Below are 12,994 nucleotides of genomic sequence, written 5' to 3' on the forward strand. Positions count from 1 at the left end.
ATTAGAATTTGGATTGTAATTTGTGATATAATGAATTTCGATTTTATGTACTTTACAAAAATCTTGAACGATACTATTTTTAAATTCTAATCCGTTGTCACACGTGATTTTAGAGGGTACACCATAATGACTAAAATACATTATTAATTTGTCAATTACTTCCGTTCCTGTTTTCTGAATTGAAGGATAACATTGTCCTAATCTTGAAAATGAATCTACTATACTTAAACAATAGGTTTGACCAAATCTTATGGTATCACAATATATATATTCTTTTGAATGTCAGCAATACATTTTTAGTTATCAAACAGTATAGCATATGTATGAGATTTAGCAAAGGTTAGTGTAACGGGGTACCATACAATTTAGAGTATGATACAAGAGCTTAGGGAAAAACCTAATTAAAAAACTCTGTCTCCCCGTGAGAAGTGCAGTGATGACAAATTTGTTTACAGAATAAGCTTTAAATACTGAAGGGCTTCCTTTCCATTGACATAAAAATTTCTTTATCCTCTCTCCATTTCGAAATAATATCTGAAACAAAGAAACAGAGCAGAAAACGAGAAAAAAGGCGAATAATAAAGCCTTCATTCAAACTTCAAGACTTGATGATGACTGAAGAAAAAAATAAATAATCATAGGTACATAACTTGTTTTTCAAGTGCATTGGGAGGAATGTCATCTCTGCGTCAAAAATCTTCTGCAGATCTTGGTGGAGGATCACCCTCGTCGTTAGAGATGCCTTCAGTACTCAAATTAATAATAGCCAAATCTTGCTTTTGACTGGGAGGGCCTTTCGACCAGGTCCAGTCTTCCAAGTGATGATTCTTCTATTCTTCAGTTGTTCGAGGAACGCTACAGGACCCTTATATTGGGAAATCATCTCCCATAGATATACCAGTGGTTATTCAGTAGAAAATTGAAAAAAATGAGAAAGAAATTTAAAAAACTTCTGACACTTTATTATGGTATCACAATAAACATGTGTAAAGGGTTTTGATCCTATAGGGTTAGGTTTGAATTGAAGTTGTATAGGAGTTCTTTCGTATTTACTCTTTTGACATATTTCGCATGAATTAATATAATTTCGTACATCTTTATTCATATTGGGCCAATAATATTTTCGTCTTAAACTAATTAAATTTTCGCTTACACCACGATGTCTAGTTTTAGTTTCATGATATTGTTGGATTCGTAAAAGTTGTTCTTCTTTATCTTCAACATCTTCAACAAATATTTTAGAAATTTTAAATTTAATAGTTTTATGTGGGTTGAGTCAAAAACTCAAAATTCCTAACAGCATTTAATCAAACGTGGTGACCGGTTTCGCATCAGCAAAGCTAATGCATCCTCAGACCAATCGGCACACTACAAGAAAACAACAACTATTTAAGAAACAAAAGGACAAAGAACAATGCAACCTACTGTTTATGCTATTCTAATCAGGGTCGTCAATTCTATAAAAACGAGATACATAATAACTAAAATTAAGTACATCAATTCACAAGTCAACTCAATAACAATCAAATTAAAACTGAGAGACAAGACCTAATATAGGTTAGTTTAAGAATATAGAATATGAACACAATCATTTCGTGAACCACAGGATTCATAGATTAGTTTCTAATTGTTTTTGTATACAAATCAACGAAGAAAGGAATATATGGAACTACACACAAACTTTATAAAACAGCGTTCATAACGTACATCTCACCAAAATCCACTTGCGAGTTCAGAACTAGGGATGGATATAATTTTTTAAATTTTAAAATTTCGAATTTTTCCAAATAGTCTATCAAAACGCAGTTAATGCCTGTATGTAATATTTTTAGACCTGTTTCTTGTACAAAGTGGTGACCTTCTTTAAATAGGTGATTGCCAAAATGGGAATCATCGTAATGTGGGCCTAGCCTCAAAATTCTTAGATGTTCTTTTATTCTCTGATTGAACGTCCTATTAGTTTTTCCAATGTACACTGCACCACACGTGTCACAAGTGAGTTTATAAACACCACTCTTCTCCAATGGGGAAACTGGATCTTTGTTATTGAAAAGTAAATTTCTCAAGTTGTTTGTTGGTTTGAAGGCTATCTTTATATTATTGTCTTTCTCCAGTAATCTAGTCACCTTACTTTATAAAGTCCCAACAAAGCTTAGAGGGAAATATCTTTTATTTTCGATTCTATGTTGACTAATAGGAAAATGACTCCTCAATAAGCGTTTATGTAATTTTTTTATTTAACATTCTATCAATCATATTATTGTCAAAATTAATTTTTCTCGCTATTTGTTTAATTATTCCCATTTCTTCATTAAAATTGTCCTCATTTAATGGTATATTCACAAGTCGTTCTAATAAACTGTTGTTCCAATGATGTTGTGAGCTGATGTCAATTGACACGTCTGTATGTGTTGGTTTTCTGAAAATGTCGAAGGAATGTTTTCCATCCAACAACTTGATGTTTAGGTCTAAGAAATTGCACTCTTTATCATTGATGTGTTCATTCTTGAATTTTATGTTATTAACACTACTGTTCAGATATGTGACAAAATCATCAAATCCTTGGTCAGTTCCTTTCCACAAAATTATAATATCGTCCACATAACGATAGTAATAGACGATAAGTGGAGAAAAGTCGTTACCCCAATTAAAGATGTGGGTTTTTTCAAAATAGTCCATGTACCTATCTGCTAAATATGGAGCAATGGCGTTGCCCATTGCCAATCCTTGTATCTGTTCGAATATTTTGTTATCGAATTGGAAAAAATTTTGTTTCAGACATAAATTTAAAATCTGACATACTGTTTCGACTGTATCATTTGATAAATTAGATTGATCAAGATCTTCTTCTATTATTCTCTTAACTTCCAATGTAGGCACGTTGGTATATAGGTTCTCTATGTCCAATGTTCTAATTTTGTAATGATCTTCTACTTTTATATCTTTAATTTTATTAACCAGATCTAAGGTGTTTTTTATTGTATATGATGGTGAAAAATTAATTTTTTCTTTCAGAAAGATGTTTAACCATTTAGACAATTGGTATGTTGGAGCGTTGCAATTCGACACGACTGGTCTAATAGGTATTTCATCTAAAATTGTGCTCTTATGTATCTTCATAAGGCCATACAATCTTGGGATTCTAGTGTTGTCAATTTTGAGACCTTTTATATTTTTTAACTCTGAACTGTCAGGAATCCTTTTAATAACTTCTTTTATCTTTTGTATGATTGTTGATAAGGATATCTTTTTTTCTCTTATATTATTTTTTGATAAGAAATCCAACACTTTTTTATTGTAATCTTTTGTTTTCATAATTATCATACAATTACCTTTGTCTGCCTTAGTTATTGTGAGTTTGTTCCTTTCCACTTTCTCTCTAATTGACTTGATAACTTTATCACTGAAATGGCCTCTACCCAATTTTTTGTTTGTCCTCAAGTCTTTCAGTTCTTTTCTCAGTAATGGTCTTATTTCATCTCTAATTTCGAACTTGTTGACTCTTATGTGGTTCATGGTAGCCTCTATCTCAGCTGCCAACTTAATTAGGTTTCTTTCCGCATTGATATTGGATGTAAGATTAAACTTTATTCCTTTTTCCAGAAGGTCTATTTCGGACTTTTCTAAGTGAACTTGGGTAAAATTTATGAGATTATCGTGGAATTTGTGGAAATTGTTCAGCTGTTTTTCCAATGATTCCGTTTTTTACTGGACGTTGATTTAAGTGTATCGGTTGCGAATAAAATTGCGTATTTCTTTGATTATTTTGATTAAAATGATTAAAATTATTAGCAGGACGATTGTATTTATTTGCTGGGCGATTGTAATTTTTTGCTGGGTGATTAAAATGTGTAAAATTCATTTTTCGATTATTTTGGTTAAAATTATTAGAAAAGTTATTCTTATGAATCTGTTGAGGCTTATTCCGTCTGCTTCTATCGAGTAATTCGTATTGTTCTAAATTAGAAATATAATCTTTCACAGCATATACAGTATCATCAAAGCTATAGTCATTATGCATAATTAAATGCGTTCTTAATTCGGAGGGTGAATTTGAAATTAACACTGTTTTGCAAATTTTTAGAATATTCGTTTTATACAGTAATTTTTCTGGATCAGTCATTGGATCTGCATCAATTCGATAATTAATTTGTATTTTTAAGGCAATTATGCGTTCTATAAAATTCAATGAATCTTCATGTGGCTTTTTATTTAAAAATTGTAACTGGTGGATTAATACGTCTAGGTTGATAAGATCTCCAAATTTAGTATAGAGAAATTGCTTGAGAAGTTCCCAATTATTAGGAATATCGGAAGTTAATACTTCAGCACGAGCTCTATCAATTAATTTCGATTTTTCAACAGCAAAGCAAAAATTTTTTACAATTTGGTTCTCATTAGCGAACATCATTAAATAATCTTCAGCATTTTGAATAAAAGAATGCAACTCATTTTCTATACCTGAAAATTGAGGTAATAGCATGCCAAATTTTTCTGCAATAGACAAATCTGTCGGTAGCCATTTTAAATTTATTCATTTTTTCATTCCTTTTAAAGGAGAAATGCTTAATTGAAGTAATCTTGAGATTTCGTTATTTTAAATAATTATTCAATATTGAAAAAATTCACGTTATGTCGGTTATAACTATTTGAAATCGGTTTTGATGAAGAAAAACCTAGGAAAAACTTTGATAATCGGTTTTTTAGAAGAAACCTAGAAAAAACTCTGGTACCGGTTTTACGCTCAAAACTGGGAAAAAGAATGATAACTTTGGGCCAGGTTATTAGACTGGGGGAAAAAATTCAGGACTTGCTCACTACGTTATATTCCTTAAAGTTGTCTTTTGAAGTCGTCGAAGGGCGCTACTCGATCAATCGAACTCCTACGGGTTTCACCTTGTTCTTTGGTTGCTGGACAGTTGATACTGACAATTCGTGGACGCTCTGGTTTCTCGGCTTTTCAGGCACAATTCCAGGTTTTCTGCTTTTCACCCAAATTGGCACAATCCCAGACCTCGTCGCCAATTATATTTTTTACGATGAAAATTCCGTTTTTAAAAACACAAACTTTATTTTGGAAATTTACAACAGTGACTAGAGACTACTCTATGTAATGACAAGCAAAGTAACTGATTGACTTCTGAATTAATTCTCAGCTTGCATCCTGAATGAATAGATATTTATAACATTGGGTTATCTTAAAAGAGATAAGGATGCAGGTGCACTATTGCGTAATATTAATATTGTATGGCTATATGTAGATTCAGATAGGAAACAAACAAAAGTCTAATTTGAGTTAATAAGGGTTAGGATTATGTATTTATATATATGTATATGTATATATACTTCCGTCCCGGCTGAATAATGTTCTTGTTTTGTCTATTTGCGTCATTGACGCACGAGTTGACGGCATGGGCTCGACCGTTTGGTCATGCCCAGTCTCTACTATATTAATTTAAATTTCAAGACACTCACATTTCTAGACATTCACAAACATCCATGACCGCGGCGGGATTTGAACCCGCTACCAGTCCAAGTTTCTTGTTAGGGGATGTTTGGTCACTACTATTTGTCTGTCTGATGAAATATAACTTTGTTGAAGTTGCCTTAATAACATATTTCAAAATAAGTAAATTTCATTTATTTTTTGTGAAGCTTTAAAGCGTCTCTCACGAGTTGTGATCCATGAAAAGTGTCTGACACTTATTACTTCAGAATAATTTCTACAAAACAAATGAAAATCGACCATATAAATTTAGGTTGAGTAACGCTTAATTTAAGTTACCTTTCCCAACTGGTACCTGACCAAGTGTCACAAGACAATGTCCACAAGGTCGCAGTTATTCATAGCACATGAGACTCTACTGAGACCCCTTTTGTGTGAAAATAAGTTATGTCTGATCGCTCTGGGATCTTCGACTATTAGGTTACACAAAATTGCAAATTGCAAAACAAATCTCCCAACAAAATAATATTTATTATAGATCAGAAGATAATTCCGTATATTTTATAAGTTTGTAATGTAAAGAGAGATATAGACTCACATCGTTGAGATTCCTCATATCAACTTGTTGTGCAATCGTTTTGTAAACTATTACTCCTTTATAATTCAATGGATGCATACCAGGAGAAACATATATTCGTTTGATTGGAGGGCCATTGGGTTCTTTCATTCTTCCCGTCTCTGAAAGAAACCAAAATTATTTTTTTATAATAAGTTATAATAATATCATTGTTCATCCATTCATTCCGATATTCATAATATACTAACGACCCGAAAAAACCTGAAGTCATAAAACATAAAGTACAAAATCAATATAACTTCGAATTTCTAGCGAAATTCTCAGTTTGATATTTTTTCATGGGAACACGTTAGACTTTGACTATAAATGCGTCTGAATTTTACAGTGACTATTAACACCACAGACAATAATCGATTTCGACCGTTAATAGCGGACATATTTTTTTAGAGGAAGATATCGTCTAAATCTAATTTGAAACGTTCTATACATTCTGTCAAAAGTCCTATCGGCTACTTTGCGAACCATAAGGTTTCTGGAGGTTTGGCAAGTACCGAGAATTGAGAAGGGATGGAAAAGAGTGGGGATGAAGATATAAAATGAGCGGAGTCGGACAAAAAGGCCCTCTTCAATCGAGAGCGAGACGTCGAAGCGAGTAGACGTGTTGAGTGATTTAACGATTACACGAGTTTTGTGAATGAGTTTTGTTGTGTTGTGTTGTATTCAGTCCAGATCAAATCGATCGCTGGTTGTGCAAATCACATCAGGTGAGACTTTTTCTATATAATAATTGGTGATTTTCGTTCTTCTCTCTCTCATTGATATTCACCATCTTTGTAAAAACAAAACTAAAAACGTTTAGCCATGTCGGAGACCTCAGATAATGAAGGTTCCTACATGGAAGCTTCCGAAGAAGTCGACGACTTCAGCGAGAATGAGTCTGAAGGACAGACTACTTTACGAGAGGATAACGAGCAAATGATAACTCAAAACGCAAAACTGAATTAAAGAGTCCGCCAATTGATTAATGAACTCCGCCTAGCGAAAGAAGAAATAAATAAGCTTTCAGCGCCGAAACCTTCTACATTTGCCGAAATTGCGAGTTCGGCAGCGAGAAATAATGTGACTTCTGACATTAAGAGGACTCAAGCAACGCTGATTGCTAAACCTCAAAATGTGCCCCCATATAAACGCGCGTGTACAGACAGCTCCTGACGACGAAAATACAAAAAAAGCACCTGAAGTGCCTAGAAAAAAAAGAATCCCACCCATCACGATGATGGGCACCTCAGATTGGGAAGAAATTTCTGAAGCACTCTACACCAAGAAGTTCAACTATAGCCGCGAAACCGTAGTTAAAGACTGTATTAGAATCATCGCGTCAACCGTAGATGATTATAGAAAAATTACCAAATTTTTCGAACACCATGGTGAAGAATTTTTTACCTACCAAATGGAGGAAGAGTAGAAGATATATGCCGTCATCAGGCATTTAACAATCGACGCTGATCTTGCGTTTATTAAGGACGACCTGATATTCCAGGGAATATCAGACGCTGAGGTGTCCAGAATGACATCGTACAAGACGAAGAAGCCCATTCCTCTCTACCTGGTTAAAACCCAGAAAAAGGAAATCTTCGAAGTGGAGCGACTCTATAATCTATGTATTGTGGTTGAACAAAAAAAAAAGCCTGAAAGTCCAAGCCAGTGCTTTAGGTGCCAAAGGTACGGACATGCACAGAACAAATGCTCCTTCCCGTGGAGATGCGTGAAGTGCTCAGGAAGCCATAGCAGCAATGACTGCACACTCGCCAGAAAAGGTGAAGAGAGAAATGCCACATGCGTCTTATGTGGAGAAGAGGGCCATCCAGCTAGCTACAAAGTATGTAGCGAGTTCAAGCTGGTGACTAGAAAGAAGAATTCCCGAAAACCAGCAGAACAGAAGAAGCCGGTTACAAAAACTAAATCTACTGTTCAAAAAATTCAGGAACTTGCGAAGGCCAAACAGACAGAACAGGAAAAGAAGAGGGAGACTTCAAAACCGGTTCAGAAGAAAGAGAAACAGAAGAAGCCTCCAATAAAACAGGCTGTGAACAGTCAACAGGAGAAGAAAAAGATATCTGAATCAGCCGATGATTTAGATATCTTCACGGAGAAAATTTTCAACAAGATATTAGAAAAAAATCCCTCAAGATAATCTCGTGGAACATAAACGGTATCAACACTCGGGAAGCCGAGATAGGAGAAATAATATCAGAGAAACAACCTGATATTATAGCCCTACAGGACACAAGAATAAACCGGAACAGACGACTGAATTTTATGAATTATGAAACATATAGATGTGACAGAATTACAAACACCGGAGGAGGGGTAGCAATATTGGTGAGAACAGATCTGAAACACTACTTCAAAAGTAGATCCGACGAAACACAAGGAAAAACAGAAAAAGTGACGATTGTTGCCGAATTGAATCGGCAAAGAGTCGAAATTAACTCGGCATATAAGCCACCACAAAACAATTTATTGGAAGAACAGATAAACAACATGTTGGAAGGAACAAACCCGAAAATCTCCATCGAACATTTCAACTGTAAATCCCCATTATGGAACAGCATAACAGAGAATAGAAATGGCAAAATACTCAAGGATTTCGCCGAAAAACAAAATGCCATAGTGATTGGACCAGAGCTACCGACATATCTTGCTTTTGGTAGAGAAAAACCAGATGTAATAGATATTGCGATATTGAAAAATATAATAATATAATAATAATAATATTCATTCACCATAAATTATTTACAATATGAATGAAAATAGAGCAAAATGCATGAACAAATAGATGATATCACAGAAGCTCCGGCTCAGGTAGCCTTTGCTTGTACGTGATGTAGAAAATTCGCCCCTGATGATGAGTGAACAAATGGTTCACGCAATTTATCTAAAAAACACTTATACTACTATTATACTTGAACTGAGTACCGTGTTTTTTTTCGTTTATTTATGTCATCGTTTTGTGTACTTTTTTTCATGTTTTTTCGTATATACAGGGTGTGGCGTAATGAATGGATAATATGGAGCCTGCAGGTAGAGGACTCTATGGCGGTTCAGAAAAATATATTTTACGTTTAGTAAAAGTGCCTTGGTTTTCGAGATATTCGAGATTTTCGAAAATTCAAGAAAATCGCACCCTTCGCCACTCTTTTTGCAGGCAAGACTCCAAATGAAGGAATTTTTTCCAACTGTTTTTTGGATAGTATTCCTGGATAGATGCGCTATCAAATGTAAATTATTATTTTTGAGGCGCATAAATAGTTTTTCATGAATAAAAGAATTAACTCAAATTTTCCGTGTTGCTTATTTTTTTTCCTAAGTTCAACCCAGCCTGGTGTGAAAAATAATACAGTTACCTGAGTGCCAAAGCAAGAGAAAACATGCCTGTTTCACTGAGATTCTGAAATGGTATAACTCACCCCAAGTGACCAGTAACATATCTGTTATGTTTTCTTGGGAGATCGAATGGGGAACTTTGTTATGTGTTATTTTTCTGTAACTATTACGTGTCTGATGCGATATTTGAGATGTACCTGTGCTGTATCGAAATTATATCCACATTTTGTAAATTTCATGTTCCCGCTCCCTGATATCCACGTAACATATTTGTAATATTGTTCTTTATTTGCCATGTATCATTTTGAGATCATGAACATAGCATGACACCATAAGCGTTTTAACTACCGTCGAGGGTCGAGGGCGCTGTAAAACGTAAACAAATATGGAGGATTGTGAGAAATGCTATTGATACTGCTGTCGTTTCGATATGTATTTATTATCATTTAGACGTTTTGTCAGTTGAATAGTGGATTACTCAAAGTTAATAAGTGCAGATATTGAACGTTTGATAAGTTATTTGTGTATCATAGTGATTTTTCAGTGAAATGGTGAATTACTGAAAAGAATTAAAGTGATATGGATATCGAACTGTAGGTCAATAAATCATTTCTCGTATTTTCATAGCAGTCCTATAACACATAATAGGCTATGTTTTCATTATATCCAGCATATAAAAATTATATTTGAATAAATAATGTCCTCTGTTTGGTGTATATTTCGATATAAGTTATTTCCTCACGTGTTGCATGTACCTCATAAGTAGAAATAAATGAATAAATCATATACTTATATTAAAAATTTTCTTCAGAAAGATATGAAATATGCATATAGTATTCTTTTCAAGCATGAAAAATTATGGAAATTAATATAAACTATTGCAATATTGAACTCGTATTTTGATATTTCAAATAGTGTGTATTTATCGATCATTTTTGAAAATAAAATTGATTATTGTTCTCCAAGAAAAATTAGGGCATGTCTTTCTGGTCTTTGCACTTTCCTGCATTAATGAACTGTTGATTATTCTTTTTATGGAATGCAGGAAAGTGCAAAGACCAGAAAGACATGTCCTAATTTTTCTTGGAGAACAATAATCAATTTTATTTTAAAAAATGATCGATAAATACACACTATTTGAAAAATCAAAATACGAGTTCAATATTGCAATAGTTCATATTAATTTCCATAATTTTTAATGCTTTTTTTGAAAGCATTTTCATAACAAATGAAACATAATAAACATAGCACATGAACGTAATATTTATAGATCTCCCATGAAACAAATATTTGCATGATCCATGTTTGAACTATTTATGCTCCTTTCAGAAAGGAGATGTGTTCCTTGTTTGAGGCGGACATAGGAGCATAGCTGCTACATAAGCGCTCTGTATTTGTACTCTTAGTGTGATATATCTGTTATAAAACAAGGAGCGTGGGATACATTTCTGCTTCATAACTGTTATGAGATATGGTCACCTGGGACTCTATTTTCAGCATTAAATACAAAATAAATTTCTATTACAATGAGTCAAGGCATCAGAGTTTGACGTGAGCCTTTTTCTTTAATTTTTAGCAACTGAAATGAGACTTGCAAGCAGAATAAAGCAATTATTCATAAGAAGTTGTAGAGCATCTAGTACAGCTCCTGATTCACACTTTGAACACTTTTTGTAAAACTCGATTCAATTAAACAATATTTTAAAATTGGTTTTTTTCCCTCGTATTCTTTCATTATTAAGCCCTATAGTTATAAAGTTGATAGTTGTTAAGCGAATTTCAAGTAACGAAGTGAATTTCAGCACTTATGTAATTAAGAAAAAAAGCTGAAAATTAGGTAATTTTCATTACATTGAGTCAAGACCCTTGTTACAAAAATGCTGAAATTTATTGCATAACTTGAAAATATTGATTTCACAACGTTGGGGTTCAATAATAAAAGAAAACGAGAAAAAATAACAATTTTAAAATATCCTTTCATTGAATAAAGTTTCACAAATCACAAATGATGCTTAAATTGGCCATCATGAGTTCTGATACATGCTCTATATAGTATACATTTTTTAATGAATCATAGCTTCATATTGCATGGATATCAACAATTTCAAAATGAGTATCGTTTCATTGAATTAAATATCACAAAAGATTCTCTAAGAGGCCACCATGAGCTTCAGTAAATGCTCAATACCTTTTTATAGACGATTGCTTCATTCTGTTTGCATTTCTCAGTTTAGCTAATAAAAATTTTAGAAACACTGTTCACATTAAACTAGGCCTCAACTGATTGTAATAGGAATTTATTTTGTATTTAATGCTGAGAATACAGAGAGTTATACCATTTCGGAATTTCAATGAAACTGGCATGTTTTTTCTTGCATTGGCTCTCAGGTAACCATATTATTTCTTACACCGCGCTGGGTTGAACTTATGAAAAAAAATTAGCAAAACGGAAAAGTTGAGTTAGATCTTTTTTTCATGAAGAACTATTCATGCGCCTCAAAAATAATGAATTACATTCGATAGATCATCTATCCAGGAATACTATCCAAAAAACAGTTTGAAAAAATTCCCTCATTTGTAGTCTTGCCAGCAAAACGAGTGGCGAAGTGTGTAATTCTCTTGAATTTTCGAAAATCTCGAATATCTCGAAAACCAAGGCACTTTTACTAAACGTAAAATATATTTTTCTGAACCGCCATAGAGTCCTCTACCCCCAGGCTCAATATTATCCATTCATTACGCCACACCCTGTATAACTTCTTTTTTTTTATCCACACCCCCACCTGTGGTTAATGAAGTCGTGTAGTCTCTCCCTTCCATAGGATATAATCACACCTCTTTCTGAACATTCTGACATTGTTTATCCTCAAGATGTTAGCAGGAAGCTGATTAAAGAGTTTCGGCGCAAGATAGTCACTGTGACGCTGTCCTATAGTTTTTGAACACCTAGGTACGCTCAAGGAAACCATCTTAGTTCGGGTATTGTGGCAGTGTACAGGGTGGGCAAATTTCGATGTTTTAGCACTACAGTTTTTAAACCAGAGGAGATACACAAAATCTGATACCCCATTCTCGTTCTCTATTTCTGAGAAACTAACAATAGTAGTAGTCATTTTTGGCCACTTTCTTTTGTTTTCGAGTTATAAGCAAAAAGTGGAAAAATAGCGATATCGAAATAAATTTATATCTCCGCTAATACTGATGATAGAGCTCTGAAATTGAAACATTATACAAGCACTTTTTTACGTAGAATCCAGTGGCGTGCTCGCCCTTTTAGCAGGATTCTTAATTACGAAGCTGTTACCCAAAGTTATGTTTTTTTTAAATGGGAACACTAGTTTTCTGTGCAATTTTTTGAAAGCTTAATTTTTGCTGATTTCAAAAATATATAACATCATATGGTTTGTATCAATATAAATAATAGAAAATGGTCGATAACCTTTTTTCTCAATATTTCTATGGTTTCAACTTTTGATGAGCATAGAAAAATATAGCATCGTATGATTACCATTGTCTCTTTCTATAAGTCCTTTCATTAATATGAAAATTTATGAAATATATCTGGATTCAAATTTTGTGAAAAT

The 12,994-nt window shown here is 33.5% G+C and overlaps 1 protein-coding gene across 3 annotated transcripts in view; it reads right to left on the reverse strand.

The window, feature by feature from the left end:
- LOC123318393 (dynein axonemal heavy chain 8-like) overlaps positions 1 to 12,994 on the reverse strand; it is a 1,393,903-nt gene that overhangs the window by 1,318,970 nt on the left and 61,939 nt on the right. For all 3 annotated transcript variants that reach the window (XM_044905013.1, XM_044905020.1, XM_044905005.1), the window contains exon 4: positions 6,045 to 6,184. In XM_044905013.1, the coding sequence (XP_044760948.1) occupies positions 6,045 to 6,184 (140 nt within the window). The remainder of the gene's footprint in view (positions 1 to 6,044; positions 6,185 to 12,994) is intronic.

This window comes from Coccinella septempunctata, chromosome 1 (genome assembly GCF_907165205.1).
Source record: "Coccinella septempunctata chromosome 1, icCocSept1.1, whole genome shotgun sequence".
NCBI lineage: Eukaryota > Metazoa > Arthropoda > Insecta > Coleoptera > Coccinellidae > Coccinella > Coccinella septempunctata.